General features: G+C 38.4%; 1 protein-coding gene across 2 annotated transcripts in view; it reads left to right on the top strand.

The window, feature by feature from the left end:
* Positions 1-25,270, top strand: part of LOC128653397 (suppressor of tumorigenicity 7 protein homolog) — a 400,896-nt gene that overhangs the window by 171,718 nt on the left and 203,908 nt on the right. For both annotated transcript variants that reach the window (XM_053706647.1, XM_053706648.1), the window contains exon 11: positions 15,581-15,683. In XM_053706647.1, the coding sequence (XP_053562622.1) occupies positions 15,581-15,683 (103 nt within the window). The remainder of the gene's footprint in view (positions 1-15,580; positions 15,684-25,270) is intronic.

Raw genomic sequence — 25,270 nt, 5'->3', positions numbered from 1 at the left:
TTTTTACCTAAGGTTGTGAATTCCAACAATATTAGTAGAGAAATTATTGTCCCTTCATTGTGTCCTAATCCTAAGAATTCTTTGGAAAGATCTTTGCATTCTTTGGATGTGGTAAGAGCTTTGAAATATTATGTTGAAGCTACTAAAGATTTCAGAAAGACTTCTAGTCTATTTGTTATCTTTTCTGGTCCTAAGAAAGGTCAGAAAGCTTCTGCTATTTATTTGGCTTCTTGGTTAAAACTTTTGATTCATCATGCTTATGTGGAGTCCGGGTAAATCCCCGCCTCAGAGGATTACGGCTCATTCTACTAGGTCAGTTTCTACTTCTTCTGCTTATAATTTCAGTTTTTTTCATTTAAAAGATTAAAACTTTTGGATTTGGGTTGTGGATTCTTTTTTCAGCGGAAATTGGCTGTCTTTATTTTTATCCCTCCCTCTCTAGTGACTCTTGCGTGGAGTTCCACATCTTGGGTATTTGCTATCCCATACGTCACTAGCTCATGGACTCTTGCCAATTACATGAAAGAAAACATAGTTTATGTAAGAACTTACCTGATAAATTCATTTCTTTCTTATTGGCAAGAGTCCATGAGGCCCACCCTTTTTATGGTGGTTATGATTTTTTTTATATAAAGCACAATTATTCCAATTCCTTGTTGATGTTTTCGCTCCTTTCTTTTCACCCCACTTCTTTGCTATTCGTTACACCCCTCACCACACCCACAATTCAGTTTATTTATAGGCATTCTGAGGTTTGGGAAACTTTGCCCCTCCTGGTAGGAATGTATATCCCATACGTCACTAGCTCATGGACTCTTGCCAATATGAAAGAAATTAATTTATCAGGTAAGTTCTTACATAAATTATGTTTCTTTGGTGGTTGTCACAGGATCGTCTGTCCCAGGGAATGTGTTTCCGCAGGCTAGCATGGGTCATAGTGACGACGGACGCCAGCCTATTGGGCTGGGGTGCAGTCTGGAATTCCCTGAAAGCACAGGGAGTGTGGACTCAGGAGGAGGCTCTCCTCCCGATATATATTCTAGAACTGAGAGCGATATTCAACGCGCTTCAGGCGTGGCATCAGCTGGCTTCGGCCAGGTTCATAAGATTCCAGTCGGACAATATCACGACTGTAGCATATATCAATCATCAGGGGGGAACAAAGAGTTCTCTAGTGATGATAGAGGTTACGAAAATAATTCGATGGGCAGAGACTCACTTTTGCCATCTATCAGCAATCTATATCCCAGGAGTGGAGAACTGGGAAGCGAAGGTGTTTGCACAATTGATTCATCAATGGGGCACACCAAAATTGAATCTGATGGCGTCTCCTTGTTACGGGTCCAGATCAAGGGATCCTCAAGCAGTACTGATAGATGCTCTAGCAGTACCTTGGTTATTCAACCTGGCTTATGTGTTTCCACCATTTCCTCTCCTCCCTCGTCTGATTGCCAGAATCAAACAGGAGAGAGCTTTGGTGATTTTGATAGCACCTGCATGGCCACGCAGGACTTGGTATGCAGACCTGGTGGACATGTCATCTCTACCACCATGGACACTTCCACTGAGACGGGACCTTCTCATTCAAGGTCCGTTCCAGCATCCAAAACAAGTTTCTCTGCGGCTGACTGCCTGGAGATTGAACGCTTGATTTTATCCAAGCAGGGATTCTCTGAGTCGGTCATAGATACCTTGATTCAGGCTCGAAAGCCTGTCACTAGGAAGATTTATCATAAGATATGGCGTAAATATCTTTATTGGTGTGAATCCAAAGGCTACTCATGAAGTAAGATCAGGATTCCTAGGATTTTGTCCTTTCTCCAAGAAGGATTGGAGAAGGGGTTGTCAGCTGGTTCCTTAAAGGGACAGATATCTGCTTTGTCAATTTTACTGCACAAGCGTCTGGCAGATGTTCCAGACGTTCAGTCGTTTTGTCAGGCTTTAGTTAGAATCAAGCCTGTGTCTAAATCTGTTGCTCCGCCATGGAGTTTGAATTTAGTTCTTAAAGTTCTTCAAGGGGTTCCGTTTGAACCTATGCATTCCATAGATATTAAGCTTCTATCTTGGAAAGTTCTGTTTTTAGTTGCTATCTCTTCGGCTCGAAGAGTTTCTGAACTATCTGCTTTGCAATGCGACTTGCCTTATCTTGTTTTTCATTCTGATAAGGTTGTTTTGCGTACCAAACCTGGATTCCTTCCTAAGGTTGTTACTAATAGGAATATTAATCAGGAAATTGTTGTTTCTTTCCTGTGTCCTAATCCTTCCTCTAAGAAGGAGCGTCTGTTGCACTTGGACGTGGTTCGTGCTTTGAAGTTTTACTTGCAAGCGACCAAAGATTTCCGTCAAACATCTTCTCTGTTTGTTGTCTATTCTGGAAAGCGTAGAGGTCAAAAAGCTACGGCTAACTCTCTTTCTTTTTGGCTGAAAAGCATCATCCGTTTGGCATACGAGGCTGCTGGACAGCAGCCTCCTGAAAGAATTACAGCTCACTCTACTAGAGCGGTGGCTTCCACATGGGCTTTTAAAAATGATGCTTCTGTTGAACAGATTTGTAAGGCTGCGACTTGATCTTCACTTCATACCTTTTCCAAATTTTCCAAATTTGATACTTTTGCTTCTTCAGAGGCTAATTTTGGGAGAAAAGTTCTTCAAGCAGTGGTGCCTTCTGTTTAGGCATCTGTCTTGTCCCTCCCGTTCATCCGTGTCCTATAGCTTTGGTATTGTATCCCACAAGTAAAGGTTGAATCCGTGGACTTGTCGTACCTTATAGAAGAAAAGTGAATTTATGCTTACCTGATAAATTAATTTCTTCTATGGTACGACGGGTCCACGGCCCGCCCTGTCATTTTAAGACAGATTATATATTTTTTTATTTTAAACTTCAGTCACCTCTGCACCTTTTAGTTTCTCCTTTTTCTTCCTGTACCTTCGGTCGAATGACTGGGGGGTGGAGCTAAGGGAGGAGCTATATAGACAGCTCTGCTGTGGTGCTCTTTTCCATTTCCTGTTAGCAGGAGGATAATATCCCACAAGTAAAGGATGAATCCGTGGACTCGTCGTACCAAAGAAGAAATTAATTTATCAGGTAAGCATAAATTCACTTTTTTTCTCATTTCACTTCACCAACTTAGACTATTGTGTACTAAACCCTTAACATAAAATTCAGATTAAAAAAACATTGAATTTAAGGCCGTAATGTAACAAAATAGTTAAAAAGTCAAGGGGAGTGAATACTTTTGCAAGGCATTGTATGTATGTGTGTGTATGTGTGTGTGTGTATATATATATATATATATATATATATATATATATATTATATATTTGCTAATATATATGGCCCTAGAACAGAATCCTTTACATTATTCCCCTTGCTGTTTTGCATGCATCAGCATTATTTGCACATGTCTCTCATGGTCTTTTTTATTTCTTTTTGCAGTTTGGCTGGTTTATGCCCATCGGGTTAGCGCACGTACATCTCTGCTATGCACACATCTAGATTTTGCCAGTTAAATCCTTTATAGATGTCAGGGTTTTTTTGTGTGCGTTTCTAGAGCATTATCTGTCCTTCGGATGTGTTGTTAATGTCTCCTGCTTTGTTTTGTAGCTTGGCTTAGCACACATTGTACCTATAAGCTGTTTTTAAAAAAAAAATGCTTAGGAGAGGTAGTTTATTTCCATTCCTCAAGATCTTCTTCTTTTTTTAAGGGTGTTATAGTGTTTATTGCTTTGCGTTGTTAAATGCTATAATGGAGCTGTCTTATTCTGTCCCTAAAGTCACCCTAGAAGCTGAGTCCCCTGAACACCTTTTTACCATTATTATGTGTGCTTATTGTAAAAGAGCTGAGGTACCTGCTCCAGCTCATTTATGTGACTCATGTTTTAATGTATTAATGCAATCAGACCAACCTAATGCTGCTTCTTTGGGTATTAGTCATCCTTCTGTTTGTTCTTTACAGGAGAATGCTAATGATGTTTCACCCAGTGTGAACAATCCATCAAGGCTTCAGTTTCTGGGGTACTGGAGGCTCTCCCACCTTCAAATAAGCGTAAAAGGTCAGTTCAGAATTTACCTTCTACTAGTACTATGTGCCCTGAAGGCAGGGATACTGTTATGTCTTCAAAGGATGAAGTTTCCTCTGGTGATGAGGAGTCTTCAGCTGATGTTGAACCATATATTTCCTCTTTTTTGTTTCAAATTGAATATATTTGTTCTCTTTTGACGGAGGTCTTAATAATTTCAGGATTTAAATACCATACAGTTTCTGATAAGCCTTGTAATTGTTTAAATTCAGTTTTTAAGACTTATTAAAATCCTTGAGGTTTTCCCTATTCCTTATTCTGTCTCTGACAGGATTTCTAGGGAATGGTCAAAGCCAGGTAATTCATTTTATTCTTCTGCAAGGTTTAAAAAGTTATATCCTTTACCTGCTGTTAAATGTTAAATTGTGAGAAACTGTTCCTAAGGTTGATGGGGCCATTTCCACTCTAGCTAAATGTACTACTATCCCTTTGGAAGATAGTACTTCTCTTTAGAACCCTATGGACAGAAAATTAGAGTCTTTTCATAGAAGGGCCTTTTTACAAGTAGGATATTTACTTAGGCCAGCCATTTACTGGTTATCCAGTTTTTCAGAACAGGGTTCTGATGGCTCTGTCCGTCAAAATCTTTTGGGTCTACTTAAAAATAATTTATTTTTTTGTAATGCAGTGTTTGATATTATGAAGATTAATACAAAAAGCATGTCTTTGGCAATTCTTGCCAGGAGAGCCCTATGGCTTAAACCATGGTCAGTGGTCAATCTCTATATCCAGGGGAGTGTTCTCTTCACCAGGATGTGTTCAATCAGATTGTGGATCATTGGGGTCTCCCAGAGATAGATCTGATGGCTTCTCATTTGAACAATAAACTTCCCAGGTACTTTGCAAGGTCCAGGGACTCTCAAGCAGAGTTTGTGGATACTCTAGTAGCTACTTGGTCTTTCCAGCTTGCTTATCCGTTTTCTCCTCTGGTACTTCTATCCAGAGTTATCTCCAATATAAGCCTAGTAAAATCATTAGTTATCTTGATTGCCCCGGCTTGGCCTCACAGTGTCTGGTATGCAGATGTCTAATTGCCCTCCTTGGCCTCCTCTTCTAAGGTCAGACATTCTGTCTCAAGGTCTGTTTTTCCATGCGGACCTCAAGTCTTTGAACTTAATGGCATGTAAATAGAATGGTTAGTTCTTAGACAGAGGTTTCTCTGATTCAGTGATTAAAATCTTAATTCAGGCACATAAGCCTGTAACTAGGAAGATTTATCATAAGGTCTTGAAGGCTTTTATTTCATGGTGTATGGTTCACGGTTTATCCTGGCATTCTTTCAGAATTCCTAGGATTCTTCAGTTCCTACAGGATGGTCTGGATAAGGGTCTGTCTGCCAGTTCTCTGAAGGAACATATTTCTGTCCTTTGTTTGAAGATTGCTAATTTTCCTGATTATTCGTGGTTTTGTTCAGGCTTTGGCCCATAGTAAGCCTGTGGTCAAGCCAATTTCTCCTCCATGGAATCTTTTTTTTTTTTTTTATTTATTTTTTTTTTATTTCATTTTTTTTATTCAGGCAATTGACAACGATAACAGTAAGAACAGGTGTACAAGTATCATTGGCATACAGTACAATATTTTCAGCGCCTCACTTTCAACAAAATATAAACATCCATGATAGGGTTTTCTGAGTGACACAGTCCATTTTCCATAGTTATCTGGGACCCTCCGGTGTTACCAGATGAGAATATCGGTGGCTCACCATAAAGAGAGGGAGAGCCTTATTTTTGTTTTCTTTTTGTCAAAATGGACCTATGGTTTACAAACATCACACGTAGACACGAAAGGGCCATTTTTACCAGCATTGATATTAAACCATTGTTTGCTGAAGTGCAGGGTGTTAAATTTACTATCTGGTCAGCGCTGAGCAGGAAAAAGGAGAAGAGGGCGAAGCAAAGGAAAGAAGAGAAAAAAAAATGGGGGGGGGGGGGAGAGGGAGGGGTTCAGACTAGGGGAGGGGAGATAAATGAGGCCGTTCAGTGTCACAGGATACCACTATGTGATATCATAGTGTGCGAAATTGTGGATATATGGATAGAGTTTGCAGCTGAGTTTTACTCAGGACCGTGCCCTCAGATCATAATCTGAAGGTCTTCAGAGCCATGTATGTGGGAGACATATGATTCCATCGACTTGATATATCAAGGTGAAGCCTGCTGGAGCCACACAAGTGTGCGGGTAATATATGAAACAGGCCTATGCTCGGCGAAAGTGGCATTTGAATGATTTTCATGGTACAGTGCTGAATTACCCTTTGCCAGAGGGGGTTGATCTGCGGGCAAGTCCACCAAATATGTAGTGGAGTCCCTAATGCGTCGCATCCTCTCCAGCACTTGGGAGAATTAATTGGTGAAATTTTAAACAGGCGGATAAGCGTCATATGCCATTGTAATAATTTTTTTAGGAACAATTCATATAAGTTGATGCAATGAACAGCTTTTTTGGTTAACTGAATTGCGATCTTCCACAGTTGTGGCTCGTGAGTGAGAGCAAGAGAAGATTCCCAGTGTCTTATTGGTGGGGATTTGTAAAAAAGTGGGGGGTTTAAGATATCTAAATACGAGAGTGAAAGTGATTTTTCAAGGGGAAGAGCTGAATCCCATCTCATCTCCCATTTAGTTTTGGCTCTCAGGGGGCCTTTGTCGAAGCCCCAGGACTTAAGGAAGCTATGTAGCCTCCAGAACTCAAAATGTAAGAGAGGAGACTGGGTAAGCTTCCGAAGCAAGGCTTGGAAAGTAAGCAAGTGGTCACCGTCATAAAGGTCCACGATGTTGGTTATACCAAAATCAGACCAGAGAGTCGGGTGAGTATCAGGTAGCATTAAGTGTGTGGGATGGGGACAGGTTTGGAGCAATAGTGGCCAAATTATGAATCTTATCCCAAAATTTCAAATTAGACGCTACAATGGGATTAAGAAAGAGGGATTGTGATCTAGTATGCTTAGGGAGCCATATCAGATCCCTCAGGGTAAATCCCGATGGAATAGATGCCTGTTCAATTTCAGCCCATCTACTCCGCAGGGCCGAACCCATTGAGTCACCTGTGACAGCCTAGCAGCCTCATGGTAATGAAGTATGTTGGGAGCCGCTGCCCCTCCCGACAATACAGGCTGTTGCAAGGAACTGGTAGCAATTCTGGGAGCCTTGTTACGCCATATGAATCTGTTGCAGTGTTGCTGAAATTTGCGAATTGTAGATCTAGGCATCAGAATGGGCAGGGATCAAAAGAGGTAAGTCAATTTAGGGAGAAGGCTCATTTTAAAAGCTGCTATACGTCCCAACCAAGATAGGGAAGGGACATCCCATGTTCCTGTAGATGTTGCAATGGTAGATAAATAAGGGAGAGAAATTTAGGTCAATCTTGGTTGGGGATATTGTGGGATAGGTAGACACCTAGATGTTTAATGTGTGATGTGGACCACTGGAATTTATACTTATTCTTATGTATGTCAAGAGTGTCTTCCGGAACATTTATGGGCTAAGCTTCTGTTTTTAATACATTAAGTTGGTAATAAGTGGCTAGGGCAAATCTAACCAGCAGGGAGAACAAATGGGGTAGCAAGGTGAGAGGGTCAGAGACAAGTACCGTCAGATCATCTGCAAATAGAGCTATTTTCTGCTCTATATGGTGTATTTCCACACCTCTGATCTGCGAGCAGGAGCAAATGGCCTCGGCCAGCGGTTCCATTATGAGAGTGATAATAAGAGGTGATAGTGGGCACCCTTGCCTCGTGCTGTTAGTTATTAAAAAGGGCTCGGAGCAAAATCCCAGTCCCCTAACTATTGCATAGGAATTAGAGTATAGTGCTGCTATGGAAGTAATAAAAGAAGTCGGAAATCCGAACCTCCACAAAACTTAAAACATATATTCCCAATTCACTTCACGCCTTTTCAGCGTCCAACGACAGGGTGACACAGGGCAGACGAAGTCTATGGGTCTCAAAGTAAATATTCAGAAGCCGTTTTGTGTTGTCAGGTCCTTGAAGTCTTAGAACAAAGCCTACCTGATCGGGGTTAATTAATGAAGGCAGAAGAGAATTAAGGCGCAAGGCTATTATTTTGGCGTAAAGATTGATGTTGAGGTTTAATAACGATATAGGCCTATAGCTCGCGTACACTGTGGGATCCCTCCCGTTTTGGGAGTGCGATAATAATTGCCTGTAAAAATTCAGCCAGGAAAGTGCCTCAAGAGCTCGCTATTGTGAAAAACCGTACTAGAATAGGTATTAGCTGTATTTGGAATTTCTTGTAAAATAAATCCGTAAAGCCATCTGGCCCCGGAGATTTAAACGCTTTGAGAGACTTAATGGCAGTCTTGACTTCCAAAGCTGAAATATGATCTTGCAAGAGGTCCGTCTGGTCCTGGGACACTGAGGGAAGGTGTAGGAGATAAGGCCAATGGCTAGGGAAATGGGGAAAAGAGAAAATGGGAAGAAGAAGAGAAGAGAGAAAAAAAGAAAAGATAAACCGCGTATGTAGCCTCTGAAATAAAATTCAGAGTACTTTAAGAGGGGGGAAGCGGGTGCTGGCAGCCGGGAACTAGCAGTAATCTAGCAAAAGAAGAGGGGGGGGGGGGAGGACCTTTGGGCCACAAAGGAGAGGAGAATTTTTTTTTTATAAATCATACTACAATAAAGTGGTCAGGGGAAGAACATAAACACTTCAAAACACACGAGACAGAGCATACTAAGACATGTCATACAAAACACAACAAGGCATAATAGGTTTGACAAATTATAGGAGTACCACAAATTATGCAAGTGATCACAGTGTATCGTAATAACAGCTTGGAGAAGTAAAATAGTATAAACATCAGGATACAGTTGCACTTTAACACCTTGAATCAGGGTCTACAAATTATAAAAACACTCATGTAACAGGTAAAACCAGTGAATGGAACTCTATATGCGGAGCCCAAAAACTAATAATCTATAACTAAGTGCTGCAAGAGCAAAAATACTATGCATGAACTATGTTAGAACTAGGACAAAATAAACACTATGTAACGGGCTGTGTTATAGAACAAAAAGAGTGTCTGTGCCTTGCTCTCTCCCCTACCTTACTGTCTGCTCTTCCTCCACCCAACCTAAATATAGTTAGAGATATGCACAATGTGGATAATGGTCTGATATCTCATACAGACAAGTGGAGTTGTCAAGACTAATACGCTAGGCCTGTGTATGGAAATTGTAGGGGTGCAGATCTCTACTAAGATGAAAACTCAGCTGCACTCTATCTAAAGATGTCTAGAACACCCGGCAGCTTGGTGGGTATGTAGGGAAGATATAGATGGTATAGGCACGCAGGAGGAACTCAGAGCTATCTCATACCAACATACATTCTCTAAGATAGGAGATACCACCTGTGGGGATCAGAAAGTTAAGGCATTGTAAGTAACAGGTGACAATTTAAAATCTATATCCGGGAATTATTATGCTTCCTCATCTAAAAAGAAGTAAAGGTGTATCTAGGAGCAAATGAAGGCCCTACGCGTTATGTAGGTATGTGGGATTATCAGAAAGGCCATGCCAAGGTAGTACAGTAAGGCATTGGTTAGTTAAGGTAGGGCTACTCACAGGATAGGGTCAAACCTCAGGATAATATATAAATCACTATGGTGAGTAAATGGTGTAAACAGATACAATAGAAAGGCACAGTAGCATAACGCAAATATAGGCAATCCATAACTAAATTCAAAACTAAAGCAAAGAGCATAGGTAAAACACATGAAAAAAAATAAAAATAATATATATATATATATATATATATATATTTATTTACACCGACTCACTTAAACAGTAGAATGGGGAATGGAAAATAACAAAACTCAATTAGTTTGAAGTAGCTTACAGTCCTCACAAAGGGCTAGGATAAAGATAGACATTAACAGACATGTTACCCTTTATACCATCCCTGTTCAGCCGTCTTCCTCTTCCTGAGCTTGGCTTAGAACAACAGAGTTACTGGAGCGTCTTTGTGGAATTGGGTCCCATTGTGGGACCAAGGGGTCCAGTGGACTTTGCAAGGGATCATGTTGTGCCAGCTCAGAGCTCCACAACTTCATGAGATGCTGGCCCTGTTCCAGTGTGGTGACGACATGCTGTTGGTTATTCTTAAGGATTATAAGCCTGGTCGGGTGCCCCCACCTATATTTTATGCTGTGGGCTCTGAGAAATTTTGTAAATTCCCCAATTTCCGTTGTTGAAGAGTGTGGAAGGATAGATCTGCAAATACGTTGATGTTCTTAAATTGGTCAGGCAGGGTAGGCTTGGATAGAGAGGCTCTTACCAACTTTTCTTTATAGGTGTAAGAGTGTCGTCTCACTATAATGTCCCTTGGCTTATCAGAGGCCAAACTTCTGGGGCACAAGGCCCTATGTGCTCTGTCGATAAGACCCTCACTCGAGGTGGAAGGTGGTGCAAAGCAACCAAAGAACTCTGACAGGAAAGTGACCAAGTCACCCGGGGCCACACTCTCTGGGACTCCCCGGAGGTGCAGGTTATTGCGGCAGGAGCGATCCTCAATGTCCGCCATTTTGTTTTCCAGCGTGGTAAGTTGCTCCGCCAAATTTTGGGCAAAAGAGAGAACATTGGCCTTTTCCACAACCATGTCTTCCTGTTTTCTCTCTACGGTATCCAGTCGTTCCAAAGTAGATGTAAGGTCTCGCAGTAAATCGGCTAGCGAGGCAGTAATTTGGGTCTGGAAGGATGAATGGTGCGCCTCAAGTAGAGATTTTAGAGAGTCTAATATGAAGGTAGGGGTCACATTTGTTATAGCAGCATCCCGTAAAGCCCGAAGGGTAGTGGCAACAGTGACAGTGACATGGTCAAACTGTCCTGTGGGTCATCTAGTGCAGATGGTGAAATAGGGTTAAAATGGTCCGCCACTGTTCTTCTGTTCTTTTAGGGCCTGCAGCTGGTTTGGGCTTTCTTTTATTAGGTTGCGCCATGGGGATAGGGTCTAGGACAAGCAGTGAGACAACGTGCTTCAGTAGTAGGTTTGACAGAAGCAGGCCAAACTGAAGAAGTTAGTCAGTGAAACACAATGGGGCTTAATGACCTGTGCCCCCCCCCCTACAGATTGTGCATTTAGCACATCATATTTAAATTGTGAGAATGTACAGCAGAGTTAAGGGCACGTGGGTTATAGGTTTTCCATGTCCCAATATCTTTCACGACCTCTATGGGAATTTGTTAGGCCCAAGATCTAAGTGCCCTGGATATATAAAGCCAATAACACCTTTAAGGAATGGATGTCCAGCTAGGATAGGGCCAGCTTAGTGGGAGATAGCTGCAGAGCGGCAAGCCGACTGGCGGGAATGATTTTGAGAAGGAATAAAAAGTGCGCAGCTAAATGGCCATTCACTCCTTTATGTAATGCAGGACCAAGTTGTAGGCCCCTAGTGTGACTGCAATATTTAAGAATAGAGGGGGGTATAAGAGCTGAATGTCTTTCCTCCTTTCAGTGACTGAGGTGTATCGGTATTCCCCCCGTGTGTAGTCTGATAGTAGTTATAGATAAGTTCCGTAGATTTTGTCTGTATAGTGAGAGGCCTAAGAGGTGGGAGCTATGTTAGGGCAGGTTAATGAAATGTCTCTATGGACCTGGAATGGAGGGGGCCTGCGTGCTTTAGGAGGTGATGTGGGTACCTTTGTGCAGGATCTCTTGGTAATTAAGCGGTCGTCTAGATGTTTTTTAGGCCTCAGTAGTTTATGTAGCTGTGCGTGGTGCCGGATCTGTCTGCTGCTGTAGCCGTTATTGATGAGGTGTCTCTCCGGATTCTCCATTCCGCTCCAAGCGCTTGTCTCTGCTCCGGGTCAATAACTGTAGCCGGCAAGTCAGCTGTAAAAAGTCCGGCCTCAGCGGCAAGCCGCCCGATTTCCGAGGCCCGCTCTGTCTTCTGCCTTTCCCTTTTATTGAAACCTCTCCTTTTCCCCCTTGTTTTGCAGGTAAAATACACAGGTACTGATGTTAAAAAATGGCAAATAGATGGCGCTGGTCTGTACAGTGATGTTTCTCTATATGGTGAAGAGAAAAAGGGCTTGAGGTGTGTGTAGGATCCAATTAATATAAGTGCAGTATACTCACTCCATAAGTAGTGGGAGTTCAGCTGTGATGTAATGTGTCTCCAGAGTGATGTAGTTCCCCAGAATAGTTTCAGAAACTCTCAAGAACCTGTTAATAGGTCTGCAAGCAAATGAAGACTCAAAATGACCAAAGGTGTCCAGTAAATCAAGAAAAAACAAAATAGTAACTTACTCCATAAATAGGAGAATCCGGCTTGTCTCAGCAAAGAAGAATATCAACAGTCTTCCAACTTTGATAAAAAGATATTTATTTAAGCTCAACGTGTTTCAACTTTTAGCAAGTGTTTCTCAAGAGCAATATAAAATCAATAAAAGCAAGTAGCTGTATACAGTAGCTTCATATACAGCTACTTGCTTTTATTGCTTTTATTGATTTTATATTGCTCTTGAGAAAGACTTGCTAAAAGTTGAAACGCGTTGAGCTTAAATAAATATCTTTTTATCAAAGTTGGAAGACTGTTGATATTCTTCTTTGCTGAGACAAGCCGGATTCTCCTATTTATGGAGTAAGTTACTATTTTGTTTTTTCTTGATTTACTGGACACCTTTGGTCATTTTGAGTCTTCATTTGCTTGCAGACCTATTAACAGGTTCTTGAGAGTTTCTTAAACTATTCTGGGGAACTACATCACTCTGGAGACACATTACATCACAGCTGAACTCCCACTACTTATGGAGTGAGTATACTGCACTTATATTAATTGGATCCTACACACACCTCAAGCCCTTTTTCTCTTCACCATATAGAGAAACATCACTGTACAGACCAGCGCCATCTATTTGCCATTTTTCCACTTGTATAAAACAGTCACATAGGAGAGACTGTAAGAAGGCTGCGGTCTTATCTAAAAGGAGAGTATTAGTTCTTGTTGTTACATTTAAGTGTTATTTTCCATCTAGCACTGTATATTGTATCTTTTTGTATCTAAACTGATGTTAAAAAGCCTTCTTCTACTATATGAAGCTATTCCCAGTTGTTTATTAGCTCAAAATAAAGTATTTTAAGCTGTTATAGACAGAGCTGATCTAAAGTACGTCTTGTCAGCTCGGCTATCAGCTCCACCCCCCTCCTCCATGGAATCTTAACCTGGTTTTAAGTGTTTTGCAGTCTCCTCCTTTTGAATCTATGCATAAGGTGGATATTAAACTGCTTTCTTAGAAGGTTATATTCCTTTTGGCCACCTTTTCTGTTAGAAGAGTTTCTGAGTTATCTGCTCTCTCGTGATTGGCCTTATCTTATTTTTCATCAGGATAAGGCAGTTTTATGGACTACTTTTGACTTCAGACAACTTTAGCAGAGATATTGTTGTCCCTTCTTTATGTCCTTATCCTAAGAATGCTTCAGAGAGATTTTTTGCATAATCTAGATGTTGTTAGGGCATATTACATTGATGCTACTAAGAATTTTAGACAAACGTCTAGTTTGTTCATTCACTTTTGTGTTTCTAGAAAAGGGCAGAAAGTTTCCGCTGTTTCGTTGGCTACTTGGTTGAAACTTTTAAATCACAGGGCTTACTTGGAGGCGGGTAAACCTCCACCACAACAAATTACTGCTGATTCTACTAGGTCAGTTGCCATTTCTTGAAGCTTCAGTTGACCAGATTTGCAAAGAGCTACTTGGTCTTCTTTGCATAATTGTACAAAAGTATACAATTTTGATGTTTTTGCTTCTCCTAAGGCAGTCTTTGGTAGGAAGGTCCTCGGGTAGTTGTGTCAGCTTGATTTTTTTTTTCTTGGCTGATTGATTGATTTGAATATATTTTTAAATCCCTCCCTGTTATTACTCGTGGACTCCACGGCTTGGGTATTAGTTCCCTGGAGTACCGGATGATGGACCCTCACCACCTGTATGAGAAAACATAATTTATGCTTAGCTGATAAATTAAATTCTTTCATGGTGGTGAGAGTCTCCGATACTCCACCCTTTGTTTTAGTATATCTTTAAAAACATATTTTTTCCCTGCTCCTGTTGTAGCTCCTATTCCCTTTTCTTACCTCGCTATGCTTGGTTATACGTTAGACTGAGGTATGTGTGAGGTGGGATGGGTTTTATAGGACTCTTGGGGTTTGGGCATCTTTGCCGCCTCCTAGTGGTAAGGAAGAGTAATTACCAGGAGTAATGGATTGTGGACTCTCACCACCATTAAATAAATCATATAAGCATAAATTATGTTTTTTGTTTCATGATTCAGATAGAGCATGGGATTTTAAGCAACTTTCTAATTTACTTCTATTATCAAATTTTCTTCATTCTCTTGGTGTCTTTTATTGAGAATCTGGAACGTGCACGTCTCTAGAGCACTATATTGCAGCTGTTTTGCAAGAATGTTATCTATTTGCAAGAGCACTAGATGGTAGCACTATTTCCTGCCAGGTAGTGCTCCAGACACCTACCTAGGTATCTCTTTAACCAAGAATACCATGTGAACGAAGCAAATTTGGTCATAGAAGTAAATTGGAAACTTTTTTTTATAAAATTGTATGCTCTGTCTGAATCACAAAATAATTTGTTTGGGTTTCATATCCCTTTAAAATGTTGTTGTCTATCCATTCTATCTTGATAAAGGGACAGTAAACACCTTGATCATTTAAAATGTTTAGCTATTCGTAGTAAAACAACTTTGCAATATACTTTAATAATACTTTCATTATTGTTTCTGCCCACATTTTCATGTAATTCAGCTCCTGGCTTTTCTTATTCTCAGAACTGAAAAAGCACATTGTAGCCATCTCAAGGCTAACCCTGAAACATATTTCCCTGATTGTCTTGAACAGATAAGAACTCTATACTAACAGTATGACCACAGCAAGCCTTGTCTGCTGCATACAGATTGGCTCCTCCAAATGAGGCAAGTGGTGGTTGGAGTTCGACTATTTAAAAACACTATGCAGCAAACACGATATTTGTTTAAAAAAAATGAGATAGAATAGACCTGTTATTTTTGTAGCAAGACAACAGAAATGTCATGTAATTACCCCTTAAATGTTCCGGTTTCCTCGCCGGAAAGAGGAGTTAAGAGGCATCGGTCTTATCAATGTCTGGCAGAGGATAAATCGGCCCCAAGGTGTTCACTGTCCCTTCAAATGCCTTTTTCAAAATGGTATAGATCAAAACTGATTATTATAAGATTTCAAATGTCAGAATTAAAATTGCACCAATCTAAATAACAGATAAAGGCAATCATCATTTATCATATCCCTAAGCATTATTTTGACCAGCACTAACCTTCTGCCATGATGGTTCAATGGTAACATTTTGTTTTTTTCCTTTTTTCTGTAGTGTTGTTTTGATGTAAATAATTCCATTTCCCTTCAAAAGTTCTAAAATAAGCACTTCGCAATAAATACTGTAAGAAATATATAATATATTATATTACATTAGAGGACTGCACTGAACTCTTGGTGATGTTTTAGATTCTCTCCTGAAGCTGCCTCCAAGCGAGGGCTCAGTACAGCAGAAATGAACGCAGTGGAGGCCATTCATCGAGCAGTAGAATTTAATCCTCACGTTCCAAAGGTAGGAAAGAGGTCACCATAAAATAATTATATTACATGTTGTTGTTTTTTTAACTATATACAGCATATTGCCTGACAAAACTGAGTAAAAGTTAAAGGGACTTAGACTGTAGCTGGAATGTGTTAAAATATTTTTTGGAAGTCAGTTTTTAAAACTTACTATTACAGATAAGCAGTTTTCTATAAACTATGAATTATTCTCAGATTTGTTCTCACTATACTAGAATTTTCTAGAAACGAACATGCATATCTAGCAATAATTTCCAGCATCTTATAACAACTTGTACATTTGAAATTGGAGTGTACCGAGTACTGTTTGTTGGGATTTTGGCAAGTTGTTGGGCTCTCCTGGCTAACTTCATCACTGCAGCTAAGAATTTCTTAAAGAGACAGTCTACACCAAAATTGTTATTTGTTTAAAAAGATAGATAATGCCTTTACTACACATTCCCCAGCTTTGCTAAACCAACATTTTTAAACTTTTTAAACAATAATGTTTTATCAAATTATCCATTGGTCTAATTGTCATTTATTTATATAATGTCTAAGCAGACATCTCAACCTGCAAAAACTCATTTCAGGGAGTTGGCTTCACCAGCTACTACGCACCCCCCCCCCCCAAAAAAAAAGAAGTGGTTTATTGTCCCTTTAAATTGTTACCTGACCAAATTTTATATATATATATATATATATATATATATATATATATATATAAATAATGTTTTTATTTTTTTATATAATATATGTATATTTTATATATATATAATGTTATCCACACGTTGTACAGCTCATGGCAAAGAACGTTTTTTAGATTACCTTTCTCTCACTATTACAAGACACCCTCCCCTCTGTTACAGGCATAGGTTACTCCACGGCCACCTGACCTCTTAACAGCCATTCACTTACTTCAGTCCTCTGTGTTATGATCTGACTACTGGGTGGTTACCAGCATTTACACTGGAACACAGATGAACGCAAATGAAGCAGCCAGCAGTTATTCAGCCAATCACAAAACTGCTGAACTGAAAAGGACCAACAAGCGATTGCACAGACCGAAACAAACCAGTTACAAACCAGAGCGTGCATAACGGTTTGTTTTGTGTGATGTCATCACATTAAAAAAAACGGTATGCACGCTCTGATACTAGATGAAGAAATGACCATATTTCTATTGCCGTTAGTTGCCGTAGGTTGAACTTCCGGGATAGTCCAATTGATTTGCGGGCGTCAGGGAGCAGCTATTTCAATGCAGTAGACTCCTGGAGCTTCCAGGAGACTTGGGATGTCTGTCTAAGTATGTCACTACTCTGGTCGCTTATTCTGTACCTCATGTAATCCAACATGACACTCCAATTTTATTTCACTACAGTGGCATTGAAAAAAACTAATGTCTTTTAAATCATGTTCCATGAGTAGTTTTAATCTTGAAAAGTTTGAATTAATTTAAGAACCAATATACTTGTTTGAGCATTGTAGATTTCCAGCTGTTTGTAGGGGATGGATTTGGATGTTTTTAAAGTTAGGCAAGATCAAGCCTTAAAGAGATATGAACCCCACATTTTTTTCTTTCTTTCATGATTCAGATAGAGCATGCAATTTTTAAACAACTTTCTAACTAACTTTTATTTTCAATTTCATCGTTCTCTTAGTATCTTTTGTTGAAAAGTAGGGACATATGCTTAAAAGCCGGTCCATTTCTGGAGCACTATATGGCAGCAGTTTTTCAAGAATGTTATCCATTTGCAAGAACACTGGATGGTAGCCCTATTTCCTGCCATTTAGTGCTCCAGATGCCTACCTAGGTATCTCTTCAACACAGAATATCATGGGAACAAAGCAAATATGATAATAGAAGCAAACTAAACTGGAAACTTTTTAAAATGGTTTGCTCTGTGTGATTTATAAGATAACATTTTTGGGTTTAATATCCCTTTAAAGAACCATTAAAGGACCAGTCAACACAGTAGATTTGCAAAATCAACAAATGCAAGATAACAAGACAATGCAATAGCACTTAGTTTGAACTTCACATGAGTAGTAGATTTTTTTTCTGACAATTTTCAAAAATTTTCCACTCCCCCTGTACCATGTGACAGCCATCAGCTAATCACAAATGCATACACGTACCATGTGACAGCTATCAGCCATTCACAAATGCATACACACTTATTCTTGCACATGCTAAGTAGGAGCTGGTGACTCAAAAAGTTTAAATATAAAAAGACTGTGCACATTTAGTTAATGGAAGTAAATTGGAAAGTTGTTTAAAATGGCATGCTGTATCTGAATCATGACAGTTTAATTTTTATTGAGTGTCCCTTTAAATACAGAATGTGTACATGTCATCTGGCAAAGGTATAGCACATAAGAAAAACATAACCAAACTCAATCAGCCATCTCTATTTAATTGATGAATAAAAAAAAATAACAAAGAACATAATTGTCCAATATAAATGTGGACACCATTCCACAGGATACAGATAGATAACAGATTTGATGTACTGTATATCCCACTTACTACAAATACATAACAGCTGGAATCATAAACAATAGTTCTACTAAAATCTTTGACTTTTGTCTCACCACCAACATGTGTCTCTTTTAGACTTGTCTTTTTAAGCTCATACATTGCTCAAATTGTCAGCTTCAGGTTAATTCAAACATGATCGGGCCCAATTCTCTACAGCTCTCTAGTCTGACAAGATTATGTAAGATACCTCTTCAGTATAACACTGCCCCTTAATTTTATAATTAAATGTACATAATAAAAAGACTATGCATTTTGATAATGCAAGTAAATTCGAAATTATCTTAAAATTGCGTACTCTCTCTCCATTCAAGTTTTCTCTCTTTTTTTTTTTTTTTTTTTTTTTTTTTTAGTATTCCTTTCCGTTTGTCCAGAAAAATGACAACAACATAACAATAGCACCCTGATATATTTTATTAACCATTCAATTCTTCAGTTAAATGCTTTCAATCTATGAGTAATCTATAGACCAAAAGACAAATAGGCCAGCATAATTTGTAGGCCATACATTGTACTTCCCTCATGTCAGACATCAAAAAGATCTGTCCCTTCTATGTTTGCTAAAAATAACGTCTCAGATATCAAGGCAGCAGTGACAGCGGGTTTCAAGCTTATCTCTCTAGTCCAAATGATTATTTCTGTCCAGACTTGTTGTGCAATGTATATTTTTGGATGTGGACAAAGAGGTTGGTCTACAATCATTTTGTTAAGGTAAATATTACTATTGTAAATATTTCACCTCTGAAAAACGCTTTGGATAGGTAGTCCTCAGAACAAAAGTGCTTGATTTTGAAGCCAGACTAATTTTAAGATAGACATTTAGATAATTGAAGCCCTATTTTATTTATTAAGATTCAGTGATAATATTACAATTGTTATGAGTTTTGGACTCATGAATTAAAGAATAAATTGTCAACCTACATTGTACAGGCATCTCCTCTAATTCATTTAAAGTGACACTGTAAATTTGTTGTCTTTAAGGCGTTGCAATGACGTGTTATACCAACTATGGAGTATTACATAGATTGCAAATTGTTCTTTTGGGTTTATATTTGTATTTTAGAAAGATGGTTTTGCTCAGTGAAACCACAACTCATTGGTCTCAGTTACATGTCCATTCAAATAGATTAAGCCTACACTAAGAGCAGACCTGATCTCTCAGTACATACAAAGGCCAATAGGTACTAAGGCACTGAAATTTACATGGGAGATGGTTTTTAATGAGCAAGACATATTTCTAGAATGAGCAACATAAATTTAAAGGGATACTAAACCCAATTTTTTTCTTAAATGATTCAGATAGAGCATGCAATTTTAAGCAACTTTCTAATTTACTCCTATTATCAATTTTCGGAGCCAGACCATTTTTGGTTCAGAACCTGGGTTATGCCTGCTTATTGGTGGCTAAATGTAGCCACCAATAAACAAGCACTATCCAGGGTGCTGAACCTAAAATGGACGGGCTCCAAAGCTTTACATTCCAGCTTTTTAAATAAAGATACTAAGAGAATGAAGAAAAATTGATTAAAGGAATAAATTAAAAAGTTGCTTAAAATTGCGTGCTCTATCTGAATCATGAAAGAAAAAAAATTGGGTTTAGTATCCCTTTAATGCACTCCAGGTGGTATGTCAAGTAATTGGGAACACATTAAAGGGAAAAATACAGTACAATGCCACTTTAAGATCATTTTAATAAGTCTAAAAAGGTAATTTGCTAAGAAAACAATATACACGAGGGGCTTCTTTACAGGACATTCCCCCTTTGCTCTGTTTAAAAGAGGCCATTTTCTTATACCAGTTGGAGTAGGTTTGTAGGTATCATTGCATATATGAGAGACATGGAGGAGTATGTCTTTTTTTTTTGTAGAATTTAGGCTGCATTCTACAACAAGATTTGAGAACCATGAGCTTTCTGTGGGCTCACAAAACAAAAGTCTATTTGGAAAGTACTGTAATCACTACTGCATTTTAATTCCATTGAATAGTGAGTTGAATTTTAGGTGAATGTAAAATGTGGTGAGTGAAACTTCTGCTATTTCACCCCCATCTTTTTTTTCTTTTCCCTCTTGGGCTTTCTCTGTATATACATAAAGGGCCAGATTACAAGTGGAGCGCTAATTAACGCTCCCGCTTAAGTGATAATTGCACTAGAAGTAAGCTTTTTGTGCTCGTCAAGTTGCGTTCGTATTATGAGTTGAAAGTAAACTGTTTTCGCTTGTGCGCTAACCCGATGGTTAGAATATCGGGTGCGCTTTCAGGTATTATCCCATAGAAGTCAATGGGGAAAAAAAGTGTGGGGGGGAAATCTACCCCACTCTTGCGCTAACCCGACATGAAAATATGAATATTTCTCATTCCATAACATAACTGAATATGTTCTATTTATTGAAACATACATATTTCTACATATCCAGGAGAAAACAAGTAAAAGGTACTTGCGAAAGAGTGTATCTAGAAGCACTCACAACACTACTACTAAAATTCAAAGTCATTTCTACTTGCAGACACAAGGAACTGCAATGGGCACTGCATGTGCCCCTACATTCGCAAACCTATTTCTAGGATGGTGGGAAAGACAAATAGTTTTCTCAGATGTGCACTCTTTGGAAATTGAACAAATACCATTATGGATTTGATATATAGATGACATCCTTTTCCTGTGGTAAGGCACCAGAGAAGATTTAGAAGTATTCTTATCAAAATTGAATGATAACACATTGAGCATCAAATTTACATATACTATGAGTCGTACCCAAATCAATTTCCTAGACCTTTCCATATTAAAAGATCAAGATGGAAGGATCCAAACTAATCTATATAGGAAAGAGACCGCAACGAACAGCTTACTACATCGAAGTAGTGCACATGCCCCTGGCACTATGAATTCTTTATCCGTAGGCGAATTCTTAAAATTGCATAGAAATTGCAGTGATATAAACCACTTTAAACAACAAGCCCATGACCTGGAGAGTAGATTGCAAGACGGGGGTTACAGTAAAAGAGGTATTAAAAAAGCAAAATCCAGAGCTTGCAATACTGACAGATCTCTTCTTTTACAAAAGAAAACCAAAGAAAGCGATAATCGGACTCGCCTAATCTTGACATACAACCCCCAGATACACTTAATAATAGAAATAATTAATAAACACTGGGACATACTAAAGATGGATTTAGATCTACAAACAATTGTGGGTGACAGAGTTGAAATAGGATACAGAAGAACTAGAAACATTAAGAGCATGATTTCCAGCAGCCATTTTTATCCAGGTAAAACCAAGACCTCTATATCATCTGGCTCCTTCCCATGCGGTACATGCTCAATGTGTAATCACATCAAGAAAACTGACAACAGTCAAGAAAGATTTGGGCAGAAACACAAAATAAACAAATATATCAGCTGCTCTTCCAAGGGTGTGATTTACGCACTATTCTGTAAATGTCCAAAAATCGATGTTGGCATGACTAGTAGAAAATTGAGAACTAGACTCCAAGAACACATCAGAAATATAAAAAAATCCTCCAAAGACCTAGAAGATGGGAAAAAAAACTCACTTCGGTAGCATCCCACTTTTAATGTTTCATGAATCTAATTTCAGAGATTAAAAAGGGAACAGGCACTACTCAGAGCTGAGTGCAAATGTATATATTTGCTAAACTCAGTTCATCCCAAGGGACTTAACGAACAGAACAATTATTTCTGTTTCCTATAGAAATAGTTTGATGTCCCTTTGCACCTGTTTCCTCTCAATTTTGAGTATAATAGTATTACAGGAAATATTGATGTCGCAATAAGCCACAATCTTATCCTCTTAAAGGAGAAGCTCACCACTAATTCACGTTTGTCACTTAGTAATTTTAGTGATGCGCACATTATTTATTTCAGTATTTTTTACTAACACTTATTTCACTGTGTATTCCTAATATCACTGAGGGATTTGTCCCTTTATTTATTGTCCTTTATGATTAATTTTCATATATGTCACTTTCACCATTTCTTTGTAGCAAATTTATATGGATTTGCCAGCATAAGTGTAACTTCTTACTTAGCAGCACATACCGACGCTGGAACTATTCTATCACAAGTATTTCACTGCAAGGATATCAAATTTATCCTTTTTCCAAAATTCACACACAGGAAACCTTTAATTCTTGTCAGCACGTTCAGCAGAGTCTATATCATTTTAGAGCACTATGTTATCAACACACGCACATTTTCATATAGTACATATATGTATATTTTTCCCTGTTTAGTTTCGCTTCTCTTCTAATACATCAGTGGCGGTTACGATGTGGAATCTTTTACTTCATTTAGTCATGACAATTATATGCTAGAATGATTGACGTTTAACATCTTGTAATAAATTTCTGTAATAAGATCATGGCATGTACTTTTTTACCCATTTGAGGTATATCCTTTGATGATGCAATTTGCTTCCCCACAACTCCCCCTGTTCTGACCTATCTATGATCAGATAACAATGTCTGTCATATCACCTTCAGCCTATAAAATGTAAGAAGATATGTGGCGCCCCCACCATTGAAAAAGCCTCAGGGCGAAACATGTTAGGAATGTTGGAACTCTGACTTTTCATTTTTAATTAGCAATTCAGACAGTCCTATCTCGATGCCTTACTTTAATGTGTGATATCATAACCACTATTCTGACATATAGCTGGTAATTGCAAGTGAAACTTTAGCCAAATAGTGGCTTGCCCAGACGTGACGATTAATGGTGCCTCTGTTACATTGCACAATGAGATTTAACTTGCTGCCTAATGACTAGTCCGTGTGATGTGACGTCAATATTAACTCCTAGAATAGCAGCGGTTCTGTTGACTGTGATGTGGGCACTACTAGTAAGCGCTCCCCTCCAATAATAGCGTTCTCATTTGGGAGTTTATTTTGGCTGCAAATTGTGCCCCGAGAATATTAGTTAATTGTGTCAATTTAACAGCACTCATATTGGCAGTAAAAGTGCACCCCAAATACATATTAAGACTAGCACTTATATAACAGAGCATTTCCCCTGTAAGCGTTACAACAGCATTTCTGTGCACATTGAAATACTTATCACTGCTTACCTTTCATAGATGCTTACCTTTCATAGGGCACTCTCACCCGTTATTTAACAACAATAGTGTATTAGTAAATTAATAATACCTGTGACATACCTAGGAGTAGTGGGCATATAAGCCAAGTTACACCCAAGTACTCTATCTTTGATATTGTCTAGTCAATCTGGCCGCAAAATGTGCGCCGTAATTATAAGTCAAACTTTTATTTAATTTGGGGTATTTAACCTGGGTAGTGGAACGTACGCTGAAACAATATACTCGCTTAGAATTTGTTATTGCAGCAATGCTATCTATACTAAAATAACCAACGCTGGGTGCCTTAGCAGCTATTGTGTATTTTTTATTAAACCACCAGAAGTGCATTAGTAAGCCAATATTAGCAGTGGATCTCGCTCCTAAAGTGGGCACTCAAGCAGATTTACATCCCAATAGTCCATTTAAATACCTTTCTACTCGAGGCGGGGGATCTTTGGTACTTCCAGTGCGCTTGTTACATTTAGAATTTCCAGTATATATTTCACCAATCTCAGCTGCCAAATGGGCGCTGAGATTACAATCAAATCTTTAATTTGGGCATTTAACTTGGATTGCCCCAGTGTACTTTAATTGCACACGTTGAGACCATTTCTATTATAATAGCGTACTTACCTATTCTATAACCTCAGCCACTATAATACTGTCCCTTCTCACCTGGAAACTATAACATATGTGCTGGCTCGTATGTCATGAATTAAAGATATTATGAAATTCAATACCAGCAGTATGTTTCTGTAGTTGGGGCTGAGAAACACATTATAATAGTGGTGCCTCTATTACCTGGGAGATACATAATAATTTTCTGTTGCGATCTCATAGAACATTTGTGACTCACACCAGTTGTCGGGCCAACCAGGGGTTTCATGTATCTTAGTTACATAATTCCAGCGGTATTAATTCCATAGTGGTCCATTGACTATATTATTAGGCACATTTCTGACTGTTTTGTGGTTTTAATAATAATTTTTTATTTATTTTTTGTGTATAATAAAAGTTATGTTTTAATCTTTTTTTTCTCCTTTTGGGGGCCCAGTGTCCTATTCCTCGATCCACTTTGAATTTTAGTAGTAGTGTTGTGAGTGCTTCTAGATGCACTCTCTCGCAAGTACCTTTTACTTGTTTTCTCCTGAATCTATTTTTGTGTTCAGCACCCCTTCCCCCCCTGAGTATCTCTAAATAAATAAATAAATATATATATACATTATGAGATAAATCACCAATAAATTAGGGAAAACACGAGTAGTGCCATCAGGTATATTTTTTTATCAGTAGGATATTTCTACATATATCTGATGGTATTTTTGTACAATATATATTTATACCTATACTGTGTGTGTGTATATATATATATATATATATATATATATATATATATATATATAATTTCAAAATGCATAGAACATATTCTGATGTTTGTAGAACATTGGAATGTGAAATATTTACAGTAAATATACACTATAATAATTCAATATGAATATTGCATAAATATCTTTTTACATGTTTTCATCTACTTAACTGCAAAGAGCTCCAATGCACTGATGTATATGTATACATTTGTATGTATGTGTTTATATGTGTATATGTGTCTGTAAACATATGTATATACATACATATTTAGACATGTACAGTCATGTGAAAAAGAAAGTACACCCTCTTTGAATTTTATAGTTTACTGTATAAGGACATATCAGGTCTTAAAATTCAGTAAATACAACCTCTGATGAACAACAGACAACATGATTTATTTAACAAAAATAAAGTCAAAATGGAGAAGCCATGTGTGAAAAACTAAGTACACCCTTATGGCTTCCATAGGAATTAAAGGGTCATGAAACCCAAAATTTTTCTTTCGTGATTTAAAAAGAGCATGCAATTTTTAAACAACTTTCTAATTTACTTCTATTATCTAATTGGTTTTATTCTCTTGATATTCTTTGCTGAAAAGCATAT

This window comes from Bombina bombina, chromosome 3 (assembly GCF_027579735.1).
Source record: "Bombina bombina isolate aBomBom1 chromosome 3, aBomBom1.pri, whole genome shotgun sequence".
In the NCBI taxonomy this organism is placed as follows: domain Eukaryota; kingdom Metazoa; phylum Chordata; class Amphibia; order Anura; family Bombinatoridae; genus Bombina; species Bombina bombina.
This window is presented reverse-complemented; position numbering and strand designations above follow the sequence as displayed.